General features: G+C 42.8%; 1 protein-coding gene across 1 annotated transcript in view; it reads left to right on the top strand.

The window, feature by feature from the left end:
- Positions 1-25,643, top strand: part of DOCK5 (dedicator of cytokinesis 5) — a 234,068-nt gene that overhangs the window by 95,326 nt on the left and 113,099 nt on the right. Inside the window, exons 6-11 of the mRNA XM_030816990.1 lie at positions 10,463-10,611; positions 14,953-15,088; positions 17,369-17,526; positions 19,031-19,112; positions 20,786-20,915; positions 22,713-22,785. Of these exons, the coding sequence (XP_030672850.1) occupies positions 10,463-10,611; positions 14,953-15,088; positions 17,369-17,526; positions 19,031-19,112; positions 20,786-20,915; positions 22,713-22,785 (728 nt within the window). The remainder of the gene's footprint in view (positions 1-10,462; positions 10,612-14,952; positions 15,089-17,368; positions 17,527-19,030; positions 19,113-20,785; positions 20,916-22,712; positions 22,786-25,643) is intronic.

Raw genomic sequence — 25,643 nt, forward strand, 5'->3', positions numbered from 1 at the left:
AGTTCTTGTTGAGCATTTCCTTGGTGGGAGAGTTTCATGTTGTAGTAGCAGAATTTGGTTAAAAAAAAAAAAAAAAAAAGGCTGGGCACGGTGACTCACACCTGTAATCTCAGCACTTTGGGAGGCCGAGGTGGGCAGATCACAAGGACAGGAGTTCAAGACCAGCCTGGCCAATATGGTGAAAACCCGTCTCTACTAAAAATAGAAAAATTAGCCGGGCGTGGTGGTGGGTGCCTGTAGTCCCAGCCACTCGGGAGGCTGAGGCAAGAGAATCACTTGAACCTGAGAGGCAGAGGTTGCAGTGAGCCAAGATTGTGCCATTGCACTCCAGCCTGGGAGACAGAGGGAGACTCTGTTTAAAAAAAAAAAAAAAAAAATCCTCTTTTCAAGGATAGCACATTTCTCAATTTAGATATCTAATATCATAATTATTTTGGTATTTGTGAATAATTTAAAATGTCTTATAGCTGCTGTTGATTGACTAAAAGACATTCATTGTAGAAATTCTCAATCAGTTGATAGGACTGAGAAACCTGCTGCTCCTTTTGATATACTAAGATTTGTTATCATGGTTAGTGCAAAAGTATTTGCAGCTTTCACCATTACTTTAAATGGCAAAACCCACAATTATCTTTGCACTATCCTAGTATTAATTTTGGCTTTCTCTTTTTTTTTTTTCCTGTCCTTTCCTAAATCGTTGACAGTTCACTTGAGGCAGAATTTCTGAACTTCTTACTGAAAAATTTCTGTATCAAAGTAGCAAACCTCAATATTACGTTTCACTATGAAACAAGTAAAAACCCAAATCTCTAGTTTCCATGTCCCATCTCCTTTCACCTGCCGTACGCTTTTATCGATGTTTTTGCTTTCTGATTCTGTAAGTTCCTTTAGTCCATAGATTTTACTAGTATGTAGCAATACTTGTATTATTTCTCTCTTGCATTTTCCCCTGTAGATTACAACACCAGGCACTCTGTTTGATGTCTTTAAAGGCACCTGTGGCCAGCATAGGGGCTCACGCCTGTAATCCCATCCCTTTGGGAGGTCAAGCCTGGGGGATTGTTTGAGTCCAGCAGTTTGAGACCAGCCTGGGTGACATAGCAAGACCCTATATCTACAGGAGTTTTGACAGACCGTCAAAAATTCAAAAATTAGCTGGGCACGGTGGCACACACCTGTAATCTAGGCTACTCAGAAGGCTGAGGTGGGAGGATCGCATGAGCTTGGGTGGTCGAAGCTGCAGTGAGCCATGATTGTACCACTGCACTCCAGCCTGGGTGACAGAGTAAGACCCTTTCTCAAAAAAAAAAGATAACTGTGATGTCTTAGAAATCCCACATTTCTGTAGTACATTTCCTTGCTCTTTTCTTTTCAGTCTCAGTTCACCAGAAATTTATGTTGTGGATCCACAGTCTCATATGAGGGGAAAATGCAATCCACTAACCAGATTAAGCCCAGCCATGTAGACACTGGTGATTATTCTAGAAAGGAAAAATATTTGCCTGTGATTTGTTTTTAACAGTTACACGGTAACCATGTAGAATAATCATAAATATGTCTTAAAGGGGAGGGGAGTGTGTACACCGAACAGAGGTGAACCGACTTATCCAAAATGGAGAGAAGAGATGACTCCCCCCATGGTCTCTCTGTTCCTTAGGTATATTATTATTGTTTTCTGTTGGATTATCTTCCCCAGTGGGTGTTGGCCTTATGCCCAGGAGAGGAAGCAGGTTTTAGGAGACAGACACTGGCCCAGGAATTGGGAAGCTGGGTATCCTGTGCGGGTCCTGTTCTAACCAGTTCTGTGGCCTTGGGCAAGTCACTTGAACACTTCAAGTCTGCTGGATGTTGTTCCTCTGCAAAAGTTGATGTAAAAGCTGCCGTGTTGACCGTGTAGAACTGTGAGAGTATGGAAAGAGAGAGTGGCTGTGATCTATGCTGCTGACAGACCATCAAGGACTCCGCCAATGGGAGCATGTGCTTTTGATGTTATCTTAGCTGGAAACAGTAGCCATCTGGACACCCTCCCCCTAGGAAGCCTTGACGTAGCTTCCCTCTTACCTGACTGCCTGCCCGAGACTCTGAAGCTCCCTTCTGTATGGCCCCTTATCCAAGGCCACTTCCTTTGGAACAATTATCTCAGGCAGAGTAGCCTTGAGCACTCAGCAGCCAAGCTAAATTTCTCACCATACATAGAGAACCTGCTTGGTTTAAATTCAAGTCGAGGAGGCCCGGGTCATTCCAAAATACAGAGAATCTGCAAATGTATAGCAGTTTCTGATGGACTTTCCCTATACTGCTGTGCCTCAGTTGGAACTGGTCACTGGGTGTGTTTTCATTGGTTGTTCAGGAAAGGAGGGAACATTGTGATCAAGGAGGCCTCCTGGTGACGTGCCAAGACCTTGGACATTGGAGTCAGACAGGCTGACTAGTTCTTAAGTTCTGGCTTCTCCCTTACTGGGTATGTACTATTATATTCAGAAAAAATAACAAACCCAGTAATAGTTACTGAAAATAAACCGAAACAGAAAGAACTTGGATGCAGAAGGCTACTAGCTGATCCTGCCGCCTAAGACAAGTCCCTTGATCTCCTTAAGTTTTCTTTTCTTCTCTTAAGTGGGGATTTTATGTACTATATGCTTTGCAAATTTACTGTAAGAATTCAGCGGGATAATCTGTATAAAACCCCAGGGTAGTACCTGTCACACTGTGGTCAATACATGACAGCCCCTGACTAACCCCTCCCAACTCTGCTCCTAGAAAGAGCTGATTGATAATGAGAAGTGTAAGAGAAGAGCTGGATCACACTGGAAGATTTAGTGACATTTGCCTTAAGGTCATGTAAGAGTGCAGTTGCCCACCTACTGTGGTTATTCCCCATCTTCTAGCTTCGGGCAGAAGGGGTGGGCAGATAATGTCTAGCCTCCCTCCAGCCCTGTAGTAACTTAATTAGGTCGATGGGTTTCAGGTTTTCTATCCACTGTTCTTCCCAGCCTTGGAAAGCAGATCCAGCGAGCTGATCTTTGGCCTCTTTTCCTTTCTGTCAATACCTCTTCCTGCTTTCACATGGCTGAGGTGGAATCAGGGCAGATCCCCCTGCTAGATGGGCGGATGCCCATGCAGTGACTTAGAAACGGTCGGATTCGTGTAATGTCTAACTTTTATCTTTTCCATAACAACTCAGTTATACTTTTTGAATATAAACAATTCTACATCTCAAGTCAAAGGATCATACTTTCTCAACTGAAAACTAAAAATCTGGTCATGAAACTGAAAAATTGCAGTGTATTCGTGGACACAGTAGGGCGAGAGTTTTCAAATACAGGACTGTCCTGGAAATTCTAAGCTGTTTGGATGCCATAAACAACGCTGTGCACCTTCTCACCCCGAGATTTAGTTTCATGCTATTCCTCATCTTCCCACGGGAGAAAGGGTTCAGTGAACTGTGGTCAATCAGGCTGTTTTGTTCGCGTAACTTTGGAAGACTGGATCTAATCCTACTCCTTCTGGAAAAGAGATAGAAGATCTTTTTTAGTGATAGACGGTATTAAGGCATAGTGTTGAATCAAGTGAATTTATTATTATTATTATTATTATTATTTTGAGATGTAGTTTCACTCTTCTCTCCCAGGCTGGAGTGCAGTAGTGTGATCTTGGCGCACTGCAACCTCTGCCTCCTGGGTTCAAGCGATTCTCATGCCTCAGTCTCCGGAGTAGCTGGGATTACAGGTGCGCGTCACCACGCCTGACTAATTTTTGTATTTTCAGTAGAGAAGGTGTTTCACCACGTTGGCCAGGCTGGTCTCAAACTCCTGACCTCAAGTGATTCGCTCGCCTTGGCCTCCCAAAGTGCTGGGATACAGGTGTGAGCCACTGTGCCCAGCCAATCAAGTGAATTTAATTGCTAACATGTAGTTCGTACAAAGGACTGATCTCCCCTCACTTAAAATTTGCCAGCAGTAAAGAACCCTGTGGGCAGAAAAAGTGCCTATAATTTGGGAAGGGGGTAGGGGAACTTGCAGAACACACTGAATGGCCTTTTCTTCCCATCATCGCATATCCAGGCGGTTTAAAGCTGCTCGATTCTAATCTCTTTGAACCGGTGGTTATTACTGGCTGCTGGAACATAAGCTCTGAAGTATAATTAAGCTGGTCTCATGGTTTGAAACCAGCATCTTATTCCTTATTACCAAGAACAGAAAATTCCCATAGCAAACTTCGTCCTCTTGTCAGGGCATTCTATCTGGGAGTTGCAAGCCCTGCTTCAGTGTGGCTCTAACAAGAGAGCCAAGACGTGGCGTGGGACTGACTGACGGACACCAGACATGGGCGGTACTTTGGGTATTTTTCCAGTTTTGATTTCCTCTGACCTGGTTGCCTGGCTGTCAGGATTTCTTTTCCTACAGGAGGCAAAAAAATGGCCTTTAATTTGAATGGTTTCTTTAAAAATCAAACCTTTGCTTGTCAGACTGCACTTTTATCTGACACAGAGAAAAGGCACTAGAATGGATAGGAAGTGTGTTTGGGGCAGTGGGAAATCTCCTCTTCCCGGGGTCCCTGGATTCAGTGTAGCTCAAGAACACAGAAGGACCAAAACACCCCATCTGGACCCAGGTGTTATAGCTACGTGGAAAAGGCATGAGATTGATTGCAAAGAGCTCCACACTGGGAAAATTTGATTCAATGCCAACTGAGTGTGCAAGCAAGTGAGATGATCAGAGTCAGATGCAGTTAATCAGGAAGCTGCCTGGGAGGAATAATTGAGTTTCATGTCTCAGTCATAGACTCAAAGACGCTTATCCTTGGGAATGGATTTTAGTGCCAGTCTCTTTATTTTACATATGAGTTTACCCTAGAGGGAATATGCCCGAAGCCACATAGCAAGTTAATGATAGAATTCGAGATAGAAGCCAAGTACCCATACTTTCAGCCAAGCCTGTTTCCCTCTAAGTCATAAAATCTGCATGGAAGAGGAAAGGTTGGTGAACAGAGTGAATATTGATTCTTTTGTACATGGAATGGTAGAAGACCAGAGAAAGGGTTTTTGACTATGGTCTGCATTGTTTTTCTGTTTTTTTTTTTTTTTTTTTTTTTTTTTCAGAGATGGGGTCTCGTTCTGCCACGCAGGCAGGAGGGCAGTGGTGCAGTCACAGTTCACTGGTGCCTCAAACTCCCAGGCTCAAGCAATCCTCCCACCTCAGCCTCCTCGGTAGCTGGGACCACAGGCGTGCACCACCACATCTGGCTAATTTTTTATTTTTTGTAGAGATAGAGTCTTACCATTTTGTAGACACAGAGTCTTTAGCCCATGCAGGTCTCAAACTCCTAGGCTCAAGCAATCTTCCTACCCCAGCCTCCCAAAGTGCTAAGATTATAGGCATGAACCATTCTGCCCATCTGTGTGGTCTGCATTCTTTGGGAAAATGAAGAATAGAGTCCAGGTTTTCTGACACCCGTTGCAGCAGGGCCATCATCTAAATGGTCCCTCAAATTCTACAATACTCCTTTCCTGTGGGTATTGACGGCAAAGCTGTTTTTTCTTGTGACTTCGTATTTATCTCTAGACATTCTTAAAAAAGAAAAAAAATGTCATAAACATCCGGAGACCGAGGCGGGAGGATCACCTAAGGTCAGGAGTTCAAGGCCAGCCTGGCCAATATGGCAAAACACTGTCTCTACTAAAAATACAAAAATTATCCCATTGTGTGGTGTATGCCTGTGATCCCAGCTACTTGGGAGGCTGAGGCAGGAGAATTGTTTGAACCCGGGAGGTGGAGGTTGCTGTGAGCCAAGATTGCACTACTGCACTCCAGCTTGGGTGACAGAGCGAGACTCCATTTAAAAAAAAGTTATAAATATTTGGACTAAAACTATAAAAAGTGAGGCTTCAGGTATCTCCAAGTAGAAGAGGGAGAAATTCTAAGCAAATGCAGGAATATCTTTGCTATCTTGAAAAAAATTTAGATTGCTTTATTTTGTGGAGCCATTCTTCACTCAAATTGAAAGCAGAGTATTACAGAGTGTTATTTTAAATTTAAGCTGTCAAAGTTTGTTTTTGAGTCCCTATTGTGTTCCAGGATTGTGCTGTCTTTTGTGGAGAGGGTCACAAAAATTCTTGGATGATGTGACAGTGGCTGATAATGCAGAAAAGGCTGAAGTGAGTGATGACGAGAGATAACTGAGAAGGCTTCTGCAACAGGCGGGCCTGGGCAGTATGGGATTCAGGAGAGAAAGAGCTGGAAGGAGGGCAACTGGAGAGAAAATAGAGCCTCAGAGGAGCTTAGCACATGCTTTTTTTTTTTGAGATGGAGTTTCTCTCTTGTCACCGAGACTAGAGTGCAATGGTGTGATCTCGGCTTGCAGCAACCTCTGCCTCCTGGGTTCAAGCAATTCTCCTGCCTCAGCCTCTCGAGTAGCTGGGATTATAGGTACCCCCCACCACACCCAGCTAATTTTTGTATTTTTAGTACAGATGGGGTTTCACCGTGTTGGCCAGGCTGGTCTCGAACTCCTGACCTCAGGTGATCCACCTGCCTCGGCCTCCCAAAGTGCTGGGATTACAGGTGTGAGCCACTGCGCCCAGCTAGCCCGTGCTCTTTTGGTGAGTGTTTGGTTTTCTCTTCACCTGTCCTCATATGCTTCCCCCAAAACCCATGAAGTGTCAGGGACCAACTATTATGTGAAACGTCTTGCTTAGAATGCTCTTAGGAATGTAGCAACAAAGTCCATCTCCTTGAAGTGAATGGGGAAATTGTTTCCTTTGGTGTGTTCTAGCTTGTCTATTCAGAATTCACTTGGCACAGTAAATCAGAGAAGAATGGCTGTCTTCATCCTTCCTTGGGGGACAAACTTGGCAGACAAGGCTGGTATGGACGGGCAATAATTAAATTGCCACGGATAGTGTCTAATATAATTGAGACTAAGAACTTGTGTACATGTACCCCAAACAAAGCACTGTGTCACACAGAGGATCTCCGGAGCCTTTGAACTCTTTCAGTACTATATTATGAGAAGCAATATCTTAACATTAGAAAACATTTTAAATAGCTAAGAGTGGACAATTGTGTTGCAAGAAAGAGAATAAGAGTCTCTTTCTGCCTAGCAGTTATGAAAGGCAAAAACTGATAGGCTTAATTTCTCACTTCTTTTTCTAATTTTGAAGAAAATGAAATGGAAACATTTTATATAAGATTGAAGGAAAAAAGCAGGGTTTTTACCTTTGCTTATTAAAAATAGTATCTTTAAAAGCCTCATTTTTATGTTTTGCTAAGGACTGGGGGATGAGGAAGAGGCAATTCAGGAAATGCTAAAAGCAGTAAATGTAGGTAGTTTCAAAATTTTAAACAGGCTTTGCCTTCTGTGTTTTTTAAGATCCGCGGTGTTAACAGAGCATTTTGCAATCACAGATAAATGGGTTCTTCATCTCTTTCCTTTGTGTTGCCACAGAACTTTGAACTTGTGTTAGGGTTTCATCACACTCTGCTAATCTCAGTTTTGTTCATTGCCCCCTACTTTACACCAAGGCCTCTTTCTTCCTCATTTATTCTTTGTTAAGGAGTATTTTGGATGTTTTCAGCCCTGTTTCTAGTCTACACCTGGTCTAGGAATCTGTGTCCTTAGGATCGACATAGAAGGACATCACTAGAGAACATTGTGTGCTGTCAACGTCTCTCTCTGTGTGTGCATTGTTTTTTGGGGGTTTTTTGTTTGTTTGTTTTACAGAAACAAGGTCTCACTATGTTGCCCAGGCTGGTCTCAAACTCTGAGGCTCAAGTGATCCTCTTGCTTCGGCCTCCCGAAGTGCTGGGATTACAGACGTGAGCCACCACACCCAGCCAATGTGCATTGTTTTTATAGCAGATAAGAAGAATATTTTCCTATAATTTCAGAAGTATAGGTTATATAACTATATCATGACTTTCAACTATAAAGAAGAAAGAAATGGGGCCGGGTGCAGTGGCTCACGCCTGTAATCTCAGCACTGTGGGAGGCTGAGGCGGGCGGATCATCTGAGGTCGGGAGTTCGAGACCAGCCTGACCAACATGGAGAAACTCCATCTCTACCAAAAATACAAAATTAGCTGGGCGTGGTGGCGCATGCCTGTAATCCCAGCTACTCGGGAGGCTGAGGCAGGAGAATCGCTTGAACCCAGGAGGCGGAGGTTGCGGTGAGCTGAGATCACATCATTGCACTCTAGCCTGGGCAACAAGAGTGAAACTCTATTTCCAAAAAAAAAAAAAGAATGAAAGAAATGGATTCATAGTATATATGGATTGAGTGGAGTTCTACAGGGTTTTATTTAACTAACATCTCAAAAGTGATACACAGAAGACTTTTCTCTGAACGCTGTACCTAAAGTAACATCCTTCCCCTATATACACAAGATCATATTGTCCTATTTATTTTCTTCTTGCACTTTTCATCATCAGAAATTATCTCGTGTGTATATATATTATGATATAATATATAACATATGTATTTACTTTCTTATTTCTGTCTTACCTTCTCTAGAATGTTAGATGCTTGAGGGCAGAAACTTTATTTCCAGCACATAGTGGATGCTCATTAACTTAAAAAAATTAAAATGAAGCCGTCAATCATTTAGATCAGGGGTGTCCAATCTTTTGGCTTCCCTAGGCCACATTGGAAGAAGAATTGTCTTGGGCCACATATGAGATACACTAACATGAATGATAGCTGACGAGCTAAAAAACGAAAATTGCAAAAAAATATGATAATGTTTTAAGAACGTTTATGAAGTTGTATTGGGCTGCATTCAAAGCTGTCCAGGGCTACAGGTTGGACAAGCTTGATTTAGAAGGTCGTGATGGCTTAGGTGTCAAGTGTTTGATTCTTAAAATGATTGAAAAACAAATGATTACTTAGTTGTAAGGTAATTTAGTTTGGTTACCGTAAGTTACTAGTGAAACCAAGATTAACAGTTTAATATGTGAATGGTCTAACAATTGTCTGGGGAAATGGAGACTTTAAAATAATATTTAAAATTATATTTTCTAGTATTTCTTATCTCTGAAATTATAATTATTTCTCCATTCATAATTCACTCATTTAGTACATTTGCTAGAGTGCCTACTTGTACCAGCTATATTCTAGGGACACACAAATGAACAAACTCTCTGTCCTATAAAGGCTTACCAGCTAAGCAGGGAGGCAGATGAGCCAGTGTAACCCAGGGTTCTCCATGCTATCATGGGAGCAAATTCTGGGCACTGTGGATGGGACCACTAACCTAAAGTTGAAGTTTCAAGGTAGAGACATCTAAGTTGAGACTGAAGAAATCAGAATTACCAGTTGGCAGAGGGTGTAGTGTGAGTCAGAAAAGGATAGGGGTGGGGGTAGATTTGGAGGAAGAGGACAAAAGAGGAAATAACATATTGAGAGGATCAGGAGCCTTGGAGAGAAATGGACATGGCTTTGCATGGAAGGGAACATAGATTGTTGGGGTGGAGACTGGTATGAAATGCAGCTGGGAATGTGTGGAAGAGTCAAGATAAGGAAGGATCAAGATATGTGTCTGGAGGACATTGAGAGTCAATGGAGAGCTTTAAACCCAGGAAGGGCATGGCTAGAGTTTTAGGGTACATGGATGATTTGATATGTTTGTGAGTATGACCCACTGTTTACCGTACAATCACCAATTTCCACAGTTGCAAGAGGGGAGGGTGTAGAAATGGCTCGGGAGAAAGCCATTCTTATTAATATATTTTCTTAAAATCCCTGGATGCATGCAGCTTACTCTATGACATGATTGATTAAATAACACCTTATGAAGAACCAGGCCAGGCGCAGTGGCTCATGCCTCTAATCCCAGCACTTTGGGAGGCCAAGACGGGCAGATCACTTGAGGTCAGGATTTCAAGACCAGCCTGGCCAACATGATGAAACCCCATCTCTACTAAAAATGCAAAAATTAGCTGGATGTGGTGGCATGCGCCTGTAGTCCCAGCTACTCAGGAGGCTAAGGCAGGAGAATCACTTCAACCTGGGAGGAGGAGGTTACAGTTAGCCGAGTTTGTGCCACTGCACTCCAGCCTGGGCAACAGAGCAAGACTCCGTCTCAAAAAAAAAAAAAAAATCGACCAGGCCAGGCGTGGTGGCTCAAGCTTGTAATCCCAGCCCTTTGGGAGGCCGAGGCGGGTAGATCACTTGAGACCAGGAGTTTGAGACCAGCCTGGCCAACATGGTGAGACCCTGTCTGTACTTGAACCCAGGAGGCAGAGGTTGTAGTGAGCCAAAATAGTGCCACTGCACTCCAGCCTGGGCGACAGAGCAAGACTCCATCACAAAAAAAAAAAAAAAAAAAAAAAGAATGGGCCAAAAGATGTTCCCTCTCATCTGTCTGACATTCCTGTTAAAAACAAACAAATAAAAAAGGATGTTTCCATCCTCTGTCACACCTTTTTTCAAGAATCTTCTCCTCATCATATTTTCTCATCTTAGAACAACAAGCTCACCCTCTTCCGCCAGCTGCAGCAGATGACATACAGCCTGATCGAGTGGCGGTCCCAGATCCTGTCTGGGACGCTCCCCAAGGATGAACTGGCAGAGCTCAAGAAGAAGGTCACAGCCAAAATTGATCATGGGAACAGGTAGGTAAACCAGGGATGACTTCTCACTGAAAACTTGGCGAACAGTGGGCATGTTCACGCTAATGACACTGTTTGCAGCAGACTTTTGATCTTAGAGTTGCCAAAGAATAATGCTTACTGCTCTCATTTTGTCTTTGAAGACATTTAATTTTGTTGAAAAAAATGTCACAGTTCCCTCCATGGCCAGGCTCTGTGTTGGATCTCTGATCCCATGGAGGTGACAGATGACCAGGAAAGATGGGGCTTGGATTGAGGCTGCTCCACTCCAAATAAAGAAAACAAAAACAAAAAACCTGGCTGAGCATAGTGGCTCACACCTATAATCCCAGTACTTTGCAAGGATGAGGCTCCAGGATCGCTTGAGCCCAGTAGTTTGGGACCAGCCCGGACAACATAGCGAGGCCCCATCTCTACAATAAATATTTGGAAATTAGCTGGGTGTGGTGGCACACACCTGTCATCCCACCTACTGGGGAGGATCACTTGAACCTGGAGGTTCAAGGCTGCAGTGAGCCATGATTGCATGCCTGCACTCCAGCCTGGGCAACAGAGTGAGACCCTGTCTCACAAACTAAACTAAACTAAAATCCCTGAAAATGACCAAGCCTCTGAAGTTGACATTTTCAGATACTTGGGACTGTATCTCTTTTTATTCTAACAGTGGATTCCAAATCAGTACCAGACTCATTCTCTTTCTTTCTCTTCATCTCCCCCTAACCGGGACCATTGTCTACAGTGTGTGAAAAGCAGACTTGCAGGAGTAGTAAAACATGTTTGTAGCCTGTTGATTATGGCTACAATCACCTCTACAGAGTTAATCACTTCATTAATCTTCTAATTAACTCAGGCACATGTCTAGGCTCCAGATATCACTGCCTTTAGGAAAATGAGAAATTCAGTCCTATATCCAAATTGATGGTGGCCTGGGGTTTTTGCCTCCTGACCAGCTCTTTTTTAAAAGGCAGAAGTGGTTCCTTGGTTAGTTGTTATTGGTGATTCTTTTGGAATTTAGTTTCATTTTCTAAATTTCTTCAACTTGTGCATATGTGATTTTTTTCCTCCTCCTCTACCTTGCTTTTCCAATCTCGGAATTCTTGGATATCCCTCAGAGACCTACTAAAATACAGATCACTATGCCACTTATTTAAATGTCATAGACTGTGACAACTATATTCTGAAGTAGCCGAAGTGAACATGCCATGCAAGATTCAGATTCAAGCAGTATTTAGGAAACACCTTCTATGTACATTTCATATACATTACTTGATTATAATCTTAAAACATAGGGTTGAGGTAGCTGTTATTATTTACATCTTATGGATAAAGAAACAGACCAAGTGAGCTTAAGTGATTTACTTCCCAGTCACATAGGTAATAAATGGGAAAGGTTAAATTTGAACCCAAGACTTTTGACTCCATGTCTAATGCTGCCTTCTTAGGGTTAAGAATTAATAGTGCCCTCCCCTATTACTTGACCACCCAGAAGACCATACCCACAGTGGCTGCACTGCCAGGCTTGTGGTGTCAGAGGACTTATTAAAAGGCCAATTAGGCCAGGTGAGGTTGCTCATGCCTGTAATCCCAGCAGTTTGAGAGGCTGAGGTGGGCAGATCACCAGAGGTCAGGAGTTTGAGACCAACCTGGCCAACATGATGAAACCCCATCTCTACTAAAAATATAAAAATTAGCTGGGCATGGTGGCATATGCCTGTAATCCCAGCTACTTGGGAGGCTGAGGCACAAGAATCTGTGGAACTCAGGAGGTGGAGGTTGCAGTGAGCCAAGATCACGCCAGTGCACTCCAGCCTGGGTGACAGAGTAAGACTCTGTCTCAAATAAATAAATAAATAAATAAATAAAGGGCCAATTAGGTGGGATAAGGCAACTCTCCATTGCACATAGGACACTTCTGCCATTTGGTGTCTTGCCATGACATTGGCCTGGAGGTCCCGTGATCTCTGGCACAGGATGTTCACACCCCACAAACGGCAGAACATGACTTCTTTCCCATTCCACCTCTTGGAAGTAGCTCAGGAAATGGAGCTGCTGTGTCAGTGCCTTCCTGATCCAGTCTGCGAGCAGCCAGCATGGCCATCGTTCATGAGTCTGGGTCTGGCCGCCATGGAAAGGAACCTGCCAGATGAAATCACTTGATACAGATGCTGTAAAACAGAGAGGAGGGAGAGGAGGCATTTTTGTGTTCTTCCCAAAGACTTGGCACATTGCAGTGTTATCCCTGAGCGGTCTTGCTCTTTGGTGCCAGGAATGCATGCTGGGTATTCGGATAGCAGTATCCTATTTCCACCACAGTCCTCAACTTCTGGAGCCTAAGCAAAATTTTTTCTACTTTTGTGTGCACTTTGGGCACAAAAGCCTTGAGGGGAGGGATTGCACCCACGATATAGCCCTTAGTATTCCCAAGCATATGCAGAGCTACAACTTCACACACAGCCAGATGTTTGCTTCTGCTAGTTGCTGCGATAAGAACTGTGTTAGTCCATTCTCACACTGCTATAAAGAAATACCTGAGACTGGGTAATTTATAAGAAAAGTGGTTTAATTGACTCATGGTTCTATTGGCCGTACAGGCAGCATACCAGCTTCTGCCTCTGGGGAGGCCTCAGGAAACTTACAATCATGGCAGACGGGGAAGCAAGCACGTCTTATGTGGCCAGAGCAGGAGCAAGAGACAGAGAGGTGGGAGGGGCTACAGACTTTTAAACAACCAGATCTTGTGAGAACTCCATCACGAGAACAGCACCAAAGGGATGGTGTTAAACCATTTATGAAGGATCCACCCCCATGATCCAATCACCTCCCACCGGGCCCCACTTCCAACATCAGGGTGAATGTGAGATTTGGGTGGAAACATAGATCCAGACCACATCAAGAGCTAACATTTATGCTTAAGCTGAGAGTTTACTGTATGCTACATATAGTATTAGGTACTGTACATGCATTATCTTATTAAATTCTCAGAACAGGGCCAGGTGCAATGGCTTATGCCTGTAATCCCAGCACTTTGGGAGGCTGAAGCGGGAGGCTCACTTGAAGCCAGGAGTTCAAGACTAGCCTGGGCAACATAGCAAGACCCCATCTCTACAATTTTTTTTTTTTTTAATTAGCTGAGCATGGTAATGTAAGCCTGTAGTCCCAGCTACTTGGAAGGCTGAGACGGGGACTGCTTGAGCCCAGGAGTTTAAGGCTGTCTCTAAAAAAAATAAAAAAAAATAAATTCTCACAACCTTGAAGGGTAAGGAATGTATACAAATGAAGAAACCAAAGTTTTGCAGAATTAAGTAAATTCTCCAGGGTCATAATGGTAGCAAGTATTCAAGCCAAGATTCAAATCCTGGTCTAAGTGACACCAGAGCCCATGCTCTGGCCATGAGATAGCAGCAAGCCAGGACTTACTTCACTCGTCTCCTTTATGACCATCTTAAGTTAAGGAAATCAAGGCAGCAAGCCCTCAAATAATCGTTCATTGGTCCTTCGTAGCAATGTAATAAACAGTGAGACCACGCCCACTTGGTCTGTTCCTTTACTCATAAAATGGAAATAATAACATTTACCTCCACCCTACCTCATGGCGTTATAATCAATCAATGTTTGTGAAGTGTATATAGGAGGTATGTGTATATGTATTTATTTATTTATTGTTTCAGACAGGGTCTTGCTTTCTCATGTAGGCTAGAGTGCAGTGGTGCAATCTTGACTCATTGCAGCCTCAACTTCCTGGGCTCAAGCCATCCTCACACCTCAGCCCCCCAAGTAGTTGAGACTACAGGCGTATGCCACTACACCTGGCTAGTTTTTGTATTTTTACCAGAACAGGGTTTCAGCATGTTTCCCAGGCTGGTCTTGACCTCCTGGTCTCAAGTAATCTGCCCACCTCAGCCTCCCAAAGTGCTAGGATTACAGATGTGAACCATGGCGCCTGGCAAAGGAGGTGTTTATTAAACACAGGTTGAATCTTAATTTTGTTTGCTCTATTTACGTCATTTCATAGTTCCTCTTCGTAATAACAGAAGAATACAGGCAAGAAGCATTGGCCAGAGGATTTTAGTCAGAATCAGTGCCACTTTTACTTTTCTCTTGAGGGTCTATGGACCATATTTGCATATCCTTCTACGACTTTGGCTAATATCATCTCATGAGTTTTCTAACAGTGTTGAAAGGTGGCAGAAACTGAAATGAGGAAAGTCAATGAGCTGTGCTTCCCTTGGCTTGTCCAGCATCTCCCTTTCTAACTATGGATCCTCTGGGCTCCTTGATGAGGACTCCTCAGTAAAAAGTCTGCCACTGGTGAGGAGAACCAGCTGACTACTGCTTTCTCTCCAGAATGCTGGGGTTAGATCTGGTGGTGCGAGATGACAACGGGAACATCCTAGACCCCGACGAAACCAGCACCATTGCCCTCTTCAAGGCCCATGAGGTGGCCTCCAAAAGGATTGAGGAAAAGATCCAAGAAGAGAAGGTACAGTTCCTCAAATGTGAAATTCTGCCCACTGAGGTTCCATTTTTGCCTTGGTTTTTAATGAAAGAAAGGGAAATCATTGAGAACAAAACTACTTCTGTAGTTTTGTCCTCATTTTAAAAGTGAAACATAGCAGAAAGGATGAGGCAGGTATATATATATATTCTGATATGGAAAGATTGCAAAGGTATGTATTAAGTGAAAAGATCAGGATCCATAACAGTATATATAAAATGCTATTATTTGTGTTTCAAAAAACGTATATAAATCTATGCTTGCATATACATAGACTAACTCTGAAATAATAGACAAGAAATAATTATTAATGGATGCATCTGGGAAGGAAAACTGGGTGGGAGGGAGACTTTTTAAATGTGTAATCTCTTGCATTCATTGCATATATTACGATTTCAAAATAAATAGTATTTATTTATTTTTATTTTTTGTTTATATGTTTATTTTTGAGATGGAGTCTTGCTCTGTTGCCCAGGCTGGAGTGCAGTGGTGCAATCTCAGTTCACTGCAACCTCTTCTTCCTGGGTTCAAGCAATTCTCCTGCCTCAGCCTCCCAAGTAGCTGGGATTACAGGTGCCTGCCACAATGCCCGGCTAATTTTTGTAATTTTTTTTTTTTTTTAGATGGAGTCTTGCTCTGTTGCCCTGGAGTGGCCATATCTCAGCTCACTGCAACCTCTGCCTCCCAGGTTCAAGCTGTTCTCCTGCCTCAGCCTTCCGAGTAGCTGGGATTACAGGCGCCCACCACCACGCCCGGCTAATTTTTGTATTTTTAGTAGAGATAGGATTTCACCATGTTGGCCAGGCTAGTCTCGAACTCCTGACCTTGTGATCCACCCGCCTTGGCCTCCCAAAGTGCTGGGGTTATAAGCGTGAGCCACCAAGCCTGGCCAATTTTTGTAATTTTAGTAGAGACGGGTTTCATCGTATTGGTCAGGCCAGTCTCAAACTCCTGACTTCAGGTGATCCACCCTCCTCGACATCCCAAAGTGCTGAGATTATAGGCATGATCCACCGCACCCAGGCTAAAATAAATAATATTTAAAAATAAAGTGTTTGAAAGACTTTGAAAGTAATAATTGGACATTAAAGAAAAATTAGAATCCATGCATGGTGGCTCATGCCTGTAATCCTAGCCCTTTGGGAGGCTGAGGTGGGCAGATCATTTGAGGCCAGGAGTTCAAGACCAGCTGGGCAACATAGTGACATAGCAAGACCCCTTTTCTACAAAAATTTTTTTTAAAAATTAGCTGGGCGTGGTAGTGCATGACTGTAGTCCCAGCTACCCAGGAGGCTGAGGCAGGAGGATCACTTGAGACTGGGAATTTGAGGCTGTAGTGAACTATGATCATACCACTGCACTCCAGCCTGGGCAACAAAGCAAGACCCTGCCTCTTAAAAAAAAAAACTTATTCATATTTTGATTTCTCAGACCCAAGCACATTGACATTTTGATATATGTTTTTCTTCTAGTCTTTCTGTTCTAATGAGTAAAGATTTGAGTCAATTTTCTTTGGTTTGCTGGTATGTAGTGTTTACTTCTTTAGCATGGTCGTGATAATATTTGTGTTCTGAATCCAATGGCAAACCATGCCTGAAGGTAAAGCCTTTCCAGTGGAATATTTTGTTTTTAATGAGAGTTATTTCTCTATCCAGGATAATGGATCATGATGTTCGTGCTTTTGAGCTTCATTCAGAAGCTATTGTGTAAGACAAGCACTTCTTGGAGCTACCAAAACCCTGGAATTATCACCTTTAGACAGCATTTGTTTGAATGTCTGGGGTTCAAGGCCCTGAACAGAACAGTCTTGATCACTGAAATTATAATGATTATATTTTGCTCACTGCATTTGTCCACTTACATACACTTTTTCTTAGCAAATGCACTTCCTCTTGGGTGTTATCTGTGTTTTGTTTTTTGTTATTTATTGATTAATCAACTGATTGATTGAGTCAGGGTCTCACTTTGTTGCCCAGGCTGGAGTTCAGTGACTCCATCATAGCTTACTCACTGCAGCCTCCTCTGTTCCCAGGTAGCCGGGACTACAGGCACAGCTAATTTAAAAAAAATTTTTTTGTAGAGACAGAGGCTTGCTGTGTTGCCCAGGCTGGTCTCAAATTCCTGGGCCTCTAGTAGCACTGGGATTGTAGGAATGAGCCACTGTGCCCAGGCTTTGTCTGCCATTTGCAGGCTTATTTATTTATTTTTGCCAACATTCCCGTTTGCCCAAATCAAGATGTTTTTCTCTGTTCCCTCTTTGTTCAGTCAATCCTGCAGAACTTCGACCTGCGGGGCCAGTCCATCTTCAGTACCATCCACACCTATGGCCTCTATGTGAACTTCAAGAACTTTGTCTGCAACATCGGGGAAGATGCAGAGTTGTTTATGGCCCTCTATGACCCAGACCAGTCCACTTTTATCAGGTAGCAGAGACCCAGATCCCCTGCTGCTGACCTAACAAAGATACCCAGCCTTCCCCTGACCCCTACCCGGACAGCTCTTTGCCAGATTTGAGGGGAGAAAATCGGGAAGCAGGGCCGATTTCTAAGCAGTAGAATGTAAAATCATATGGTCTATGAAGCCTTCATATGTCACTACTAGAACAATGCGGCCAGTTTGTATACTCTCTGGGATTTAGAGATCACATAAAACTCATTAGGGTTTGGAGATGGGAACAAAGAATTCAAAACACTGTGTGGGAGGGTGAGAAAGGGATGAATAGGCAGAGCACAGAGGATTTTTAGAGCAATGGCACTATTCTGTATGATGCTATAGTGGTGGGTGCATGTCATTATGAATTTGTCTAAATGCACAGGATGTTCGATGCCAGGAGGGAACCCTTATGTAAACTGTGGACTTTGGGTACATGATGTGTCAATGTAGCTTCATCAGTTTTAACTAATGTTACTACTATGGTCGGGGGAATGTTGGTAGCAAAGGAGGTTGTGTCTGAGGGGAGAGAATATGTTATGGGACTCTATTTTCAGCTCAACTTTGCTGCAAAGCTAAAACTGCTCTAAGAAAACAATATCTATTAAAAAACATTTTTTTAAGACTCTAAGGAGTGTATTGGGCATTGTTCAGCCCTACAGTGGTACTACTGTTTAGCAGCTAAGAAAATGGAGAATTTATTTTTGAGAAGATAGTTAAAAGTAATTGCTGACAATTTGTTTCTTTAAAAAAAATTTTTAATGTAATAATGTGGATTACAGGGGATAGATTTGGAATGACTGTTATAAAATTAAATTCTTTTTTATCTTTATTTTTTATTTTTTGAGACAGAATTTAGCCCTTGTCGTCCAGGCTGGAGTGCAATGGCATGATCTCAGCTCATTGCAACCTCCGCCTCCCGGGTCCAAGCGATTCTCCTGCCTCAGCCTCCCAAGTAGCTGGGATTACAGACACCTGACACCATGCCCCACCAGTTTTTGTATTTTTAGTAGAGATGGGGTTTCACCATGTTGGCCAGCCTGGTCTTTAACTCCTGACCTCAGGCGATCTGCCTGCCTCAGCCTCCCAAAGTGCTGGGATTACAGGCATGAGCCACTGCACCCTGCCTAAAATTAAATTATTAATTTAGAAAAGCTGAAACTTTTATTCAAAGATTTTGAGATGGAAGGAAAACCCAGACCGTAGCATCCCATAAGCTCTACCATGTCTGTGCCCATCAGGAGCAGTGGGTGTCCTGTATCTGTGTGGGGCATGCCTTGCGGAGCCACAGCAGGGACGCTTCTCTAATGCCAGGACACCCGGCAGTGGCCATCTGTGTGGTCCCAGTTCCCAAGTCAGCTCTTTTCACACCGGCCTGTTGAATTTCACTGAGCATTTCTGGCCTTTCCTCCTTCCCTTGTAAGTCTATACTAAGGGTAGCCTCGTCTCCAACCCCAGTTAGCCTCTCATTAAGAGCAATTTTTTTTCCTTTGCCAGTGAGAACTATCTAATTCGTTGGGGCAGTAATGGGATGCCCAAGGAAATAGAGAAGCTCAATAACCTCCAAGCAGTGTTTACAGTAAGTCCTCCCTTCTGTTTAATCATTCTCTTTGGTTGCGACATGAGCATATTCATATAATGAATATGTGGAAAACATACAAAATGAAAAGATGAAAGGAAAAATCATCAATCTGCCTAGCAGGAATAACCCACCCGTTTATTCAACATGTACTTCAATGCCAGGCACTGATTTAGACACTTGAAATACATCCATGAAAAATCAGGGGGAAAAAAGCAGTTTTTGTCCTGATGGATAAGACAAATAATAAACAATAATCAATCCAGGCACAGAGACCCATGCCTGTAATCCCAGCACTTTGGGAGGCCGAGGTGGGAGCATCACTTGAGCGCAGGAGTTCGAGACCAGTCTGTGCAACATGGTAAAACCCTGTCTCTACTAAAGAATTTTAAAAAGGAAAAATGACCTCAAAGTACAAGAGGAGTGATGCTGGCAATTCAGATATGCCAAAGAGAAGCGTGCTTCCTTTAAGTGAAAAGGTAAAACTTTATAAATTGTATGTATAGGAAAAAACAGCACATACAGAGTTTGGTACTGTCTTTGGTTTCAGGTATCCACCGGGGGTCTCAGAGCATATTCATCACAGACAAGGGGGGCCTACTCGATCAATGTGCCACAATATATGTACCTAGTCACCTGGAGTCTTAATTTTTCCATTAACAGAAGCCTTGCAGACCTAGAGTAGAAATGCAGGGTGAACGTTATCATTGATGTATATCTTGGAGACCTGAGTTAACTAAATTGCAGGGCCTGGATTTGGAATGATTATGTTAAAAGTGATTCTTGCTTCGGCAAAGAGAGCTTGGGCAGCTGTTTCATATAACCAATTTGAGATGTGATTAATTTTTTTTCTGAAGTTGAATTGAATGAGAGATATCAGCTCATTCCTGGGTTTACTCACCCATCCTTAAGAAAACAAATAATGGCTGGGCGTGGTGGCTCATGTCTGTAATCCCAGCACTTTGGGAGGCCGAGGAGGCTGGATCCCTTGAGCCTAGATGTTCAAGGCCAAGGCCAGCCTGGAAAACATAGGGAGACCTTGTCAAAAAAAAAAAAAAAAGAATATAGACAAGTGTAGAACCCTAGCTACAAGAGAAATAAGTATTTCATTGACACATCTGTCATGATTCAGTATACACTGATAAGCTCTCAATGGAGACCTCTCATAAATCAGGTGAATAGTCCCATAAAGCAGTGCCTGTCTCATAGTTGCCTCACGGGCTTGTTTTGAAGAGGAAATGAAATGTCACAGACTTGTGTGGATACCCAGTAAATGTCAGTGTTACACAAGTTTTTACTTCATTTGATGCTGAAATGCATCCTGTGCTGAGATACGTCCAAGAAGGATACACAGTCGCAATGATGAGGGCCCTGATTTTTCAATACCCTGCTTAAGCTGATGAACTGGAGACTTCCAAAGGACGATGATCTGATTTGTAAATTTGAAGTAGGAACTGGGGAACAAAAAAGCACTTGTTTACACGCACAAAGTCATGTTCTCTGATGCCATAATAGCTCTTGGGTGGAGATGGGGAAGAAGAGAGTCGTTCTGATATTTCAACATTGAGAAATAAGGTCTGAACAGGATTTTGTTGTAGAGGGTAAAGATAAAGAGACACGGGTGACACAGTGGCCCAGCCCCACCTCCTCTCACACTTTCTCTGCCCCTTTAGGACCTCAGCGGCATGGACCTCATCCGGCCCCGCGTCAGCCTTGTGTGCCAGATCGTCCGCGTGGGCCACATGGAGCTGAAGGAAGGCAAGAAGCACACCTGTGGACTCCGAAGACCTTTTGGAGTGGCAGGTACAAGAGAGACCCAGAGACAAATGTGAAATAGTGTAGCGCTGTGGAAAATAGCATGGCAGTTTCTCAAAAAATTAAACATGGAACTAGCAAATGATCCAGCTGCCCTGCTTCAAAACAATCAAAAGCAAGGTCTGGAGGAGATATTTGTGCATCCGTGTTTGTAGCGGTATTATTCACAATAGGCAAAAGGTGGAAGTAACCTAGGTGTCCATCGGTGCATAAATGGACAAAGAAACTGTGGTGTATATGCACAATGGAATATTACTCACCTTAAACAGGACAAGAATTCTGACACATGCTACATACAGCGTGGGTAAACCTTGAGGACTTTACGCTAAGTAAATAAGCGAGACACAAAAGGGCAAATATTGTATGATCCTACTTATATGAGGTGCCTAGAGTTGTCAAATTCACAGAGCCAGCATAGAATGGTGAGTGCCAGGGGCTGGAGAGGGGAATGGGGAGTTAGTGTTTAATGGGTGCAGAGTTTCCATTTGGGGAGATGAAAAAGTTCTAGAGATGGAAGGTGATGATGGTTGCACAACAATGTGAATACACTTAATGCCACTGAACTGAATACCTTAAAATGGACAAGATAGTACATTTTATGTTATGTGTGTTTTGCCACAATTTTGAAAATAGAGGAAGGGAAGGAGGAAAGGAGGAAGAAAGGTGGGAAGAAGGCCCAGAGATAGTAAGAGATGGATCACGTTGTCATTGTCAGTATCAGACACGCAGCATTTACTGCCTGTCACTGCCAGTTTTCTTTGTGTGGGTTCTGTGTCCTCACCTAGCCCACGCTCCTTTCTTTCCCCCTGAGTGCCCAACACTGTGTCTTATACACAGTAGAACCTAAGTTGTGACTATTGGATTCCTCCCTGTCTGGGTCTGTGTGTTGATTTTAGTGGAATAAAATACTCGCTGGGAAGTGGTTTGCCGGTCTAGGAAATTTACTTATCGAAGACAATGTTGTGTTTGTTTCTAAATGCTTTCAGAGAGGCTCCTTGGCTTACATCAAACCCCAGAACCTGCCAAAAGGCCCCGCATCTTCCTCTGTAGTTTGTTTAATTGAGGAAATATATTTTGGGCCTTACATTGACATTTTGGTTGCTCATAGATTGAAAACGATCAAGGAAATGTCATAATTCTGCTCCTGGACCTTTGGTTCCAGACTTACTAAAAAGTAACCTGATGTTAAATTTCTCAAGAATTTAGCAACTCAGGCAGGGCACGATGGCTCATCCCTGTAATCCCAGCACTTTGGGAGGCTGAGGCGGGCAGATCATCTGAGATCAGGAGTTCAAGACCAGCCTGGCCAACATGGTGAAACTGTCTATACTAAAAAAATACAAAAGTTTGCCAAGCGTGGTGGCATGCGCTGTAGTAGTCCCAGCTACTTGGGAGGCTGAGGCAGGAGAATTGCTTGAACAGGGGAGGTGGAGGTTGCAGTGAGCCGAGATTGTGCCGCTGCACTCCAACCTGGGCAAAAGAGCAAGACTGTCTTTTAATAAAAAGCAAAAGAATTTAGCAACTTGATCTCGTAGAGTTTTTAAAGTGGGTAGTCTGCAAAATTGATCCAGTAGAACCCAGACCCCTTCCTTAGCACCTCATGAGTCACTTTTTTGCTAGGCTAGGTACACTGGGAATCACCATTGGCAAAGAAATAAAACAAAGTCCCGGCTTGGTACCTTTCTTCCTGCGGTGTTTTATGTTTGCTGATACTGTCCTTTTCCATAGTAACTTACTGAGGCATGAAGCAATTAGTTTCTTTAATGAAGTTTATCTTTTTCCTAGTGATGGATATTACTGATATCATACATGGGAAGGTGGATGATGAAGAAAAGCAGCATTTTATTCCCTTTCAGCAGTAAGTACTTTGGCATGTGTCCTAGGTGACTTGAGACCTGGATTAGCCATTCAATTGTCTGTTAACACAGAAACAGATGCTAGAAACCATTTTCTCAGAGAAGGAAAGATTCTAAGCTGCAAGATTGTCAGATAGGAGCTGAACAGAAGACTTTATTCAAAGTCCTTGATGTTGGACTCCCATTGAAGAGGGTAAACTGAACTTTCCTGATTCTATAGAAAGCATCAGGCCGGGCACGGTGGCTCACGCTTGTAATCCCAGCACTTTGGGAGGCCGAGGCGGGCGGATCACGAGATCAGGAGATCGAAACCACGGTGAAACCCCATCTCTACTAAAAAAAAAATACAAAAAATTAGCCAGGCGTGGTGGCGGGCGCCTGTAGTCCCAGCTACTCGGAGAGGCTGAGGCAGGAGAATGGCGTGAACCTGGGAGGTGGAGCTTGCAGTGAGCCGAGATTGCGCCACTGCACTCCTGCCTGGGTGACAGAGTGAGACTCCGTCTCAAAAAAAAAAAAAAAAAAAGCATCAAAGAATATAAAAGGGCACATATCTGTCTGCCCTGGAATGCAGAGCGGGTGCCATCCTTGTGTCAGCAATGCCAAAGTATATGTGCAGTCTATTGCCTGAAACAGGCATCATGGATGATACGGAATCACGTGGGCTAGCGTAGGGCTTCTCAGACTGCATCATGCATATGAATCAGGGCACCTTGTTAGGCTGCAGGGGAGTTCTGCCTCTGACAAGCTCCCAGGTGATGCTGATGTAGCTGGTCTGAGGGCCCCACTGTCTGTAGCGAGGGTTTAGGAGATGAGAGAGTGAAGGGCTGACACACCCAGGGGCCAGTGTTCCTGCATGTCGGGGGAAAGCCAGCCTGGGAGCATGCGAAAGGATCCTTGCAGAGCTTTACTAAGGCCCTCCGTATTGAGCTGCAGGAGCTGGAGCCATGGGTAGACCATTCAGGAGCTGTTGGGAGCAGATTCAAGCCGTGTCACTCTGAAGAAGTGCAGGTGTGAACATCATGACCTGCTGTAGCACCTGCACAGGCAGTAGAGGCCTAGCAGAGGCCAAGAGCATTGCCGGGACCAACTCCCACCAGGGGCCATCATGCCAGTCAGAGGGCATCATCTCAGCTCACTTGCAGCTGCCACTGCAGACAAGTAGAACAAACTGAGAATTCCACAAACCAGCCAGAATCATATATTTGAGTTAATATATCATTTTTTACAAATGATATCACAAATTAGTGGAGAAAGATACATTATGCAAAAAAAAAATTTTGGAGAAAGTTAGTTAGACATTTAAGATCCCTAAGTTAGATTCCAGTCTCACAACTTATGCCAGTGTAAATTTTAGATCATTAAGCATACAATTGTAAGAGCTAGAATCTTAAAATATTAACAGGAAAATAGAAGTTTTATATGGTAGTAATGAGAAGGAGGCCATTTTAAAGATTCAGACAAAAAAATAAAAATTGATAGATTTAACCACCCAAAAATTATAAAGAACTTATACATATAAAAAAAAATACAATCTTTGCAGTGTGTATGAGAAAGGATGAGTATTTGTAATATATAAAGAATTAGTAGAAATTAATAAGGATGTGAAGGGAATACACACACACACAGAAATGGTGTACATTTATTGAGGATGAGTGAAATGCAGATTGAAACATCAAGGTTTAGTTTTTATCTTAACCACACTTTAGTGTTTGGGTAGATACAAGGAGACATACATTACTTACAGAGAATATGAATTGTTACAATGCATTAAAAGCCTTAAAATTTAGATATTTCAAAAAATTTACTCCATGATTAACAGTGACTATTTCTGTTGATGTAACTGTTGGTGATTTTGCTCCTGTTTTTGTTTTCCTGTTGTCTGTTTTTTATACAAAAAATATGTATTATATGTAATATATAAAATATAAAAATTTTAATCTTTCCATGTTAAGTCCACACCTTTGGACCAGTTTCTAAACATAATAGTGCAAATAGCCCATGCTAAGTAGTACTTGTCTCTTTTATCCAGAGGCTGCTACTAATTATTTTTTAAAATATGGCCATTGCACTCCATCCTGGGTGACAGAGCCATACCCTGTCTCAGATAAAATAAAATATAAAGTAAAAATAGATAAAATAAAATAATTAAAAAATAAAATGCACTTACCTTGTATGCTACCACCTATATATTGACCTTCCAAGACGAGACAAATATTTTATGTAGCACAGTGCTAAAGTTATGTGATAACTTTCATCTCCATGAATGCTGCCCTTGTTTTGTGAATAATATAAAACACTGTATGCACATACCTATATAAATATGTATTGTATAATATATAAATATGTTTAAGTATATTTAATAAACATGTTGAATTTAGGGCCAGGCGCAGTGGCTTAACGCCTGTAATCCCAGCACTTTGGGAGGCTGAGGCGGGCAGATCACGAGGTCAGGAGATCGAGACCACGGTGAAACCCTGTCTCTACTAAAAATACAAAAAATTAGCTGGGCACAGTGGCGGTCGCCTGTAGTCCCAGCTACTCGGGAGGCTGAGGCAGGAGAATGGCATGAACCTGGAAGGCGGAGCTTGCAGTGAGCCAAGATCGTGCCACTTCACTCCAGCCTGGGCAACAGAGTGAGACTCCCGTCTCAAAAAAAAAAATAAAAATAAATAAATAAATAAATATGTTGAATGTAATACAATGTTAATTTGTTAATTACATTTATAAATATGCTAAATAAAATACAATCATGCATCACTTAATGGCAGGGATACTTTCTGAGAAACATGTCACTAGGCTCTCTTGTCATTGTGTAGATAACATAGAGTGCACTTACACAAACCTGGAATATATGGACTAC

The sequence above is a fragment of the Nomascus leucogenys genome, chromosome 8 (genome assembly GCF_006542625.1).
Source record: "Nomascus leucogenys isolate Asia chromosome 8, Asia_NLE_v1, whole genome shotgun sequence".
NCBI lineage: Eukaryota > Metazoa > Chordata > Mammalia > Primates > Hylobatidae > Nomascus > Nomascus leucogenys.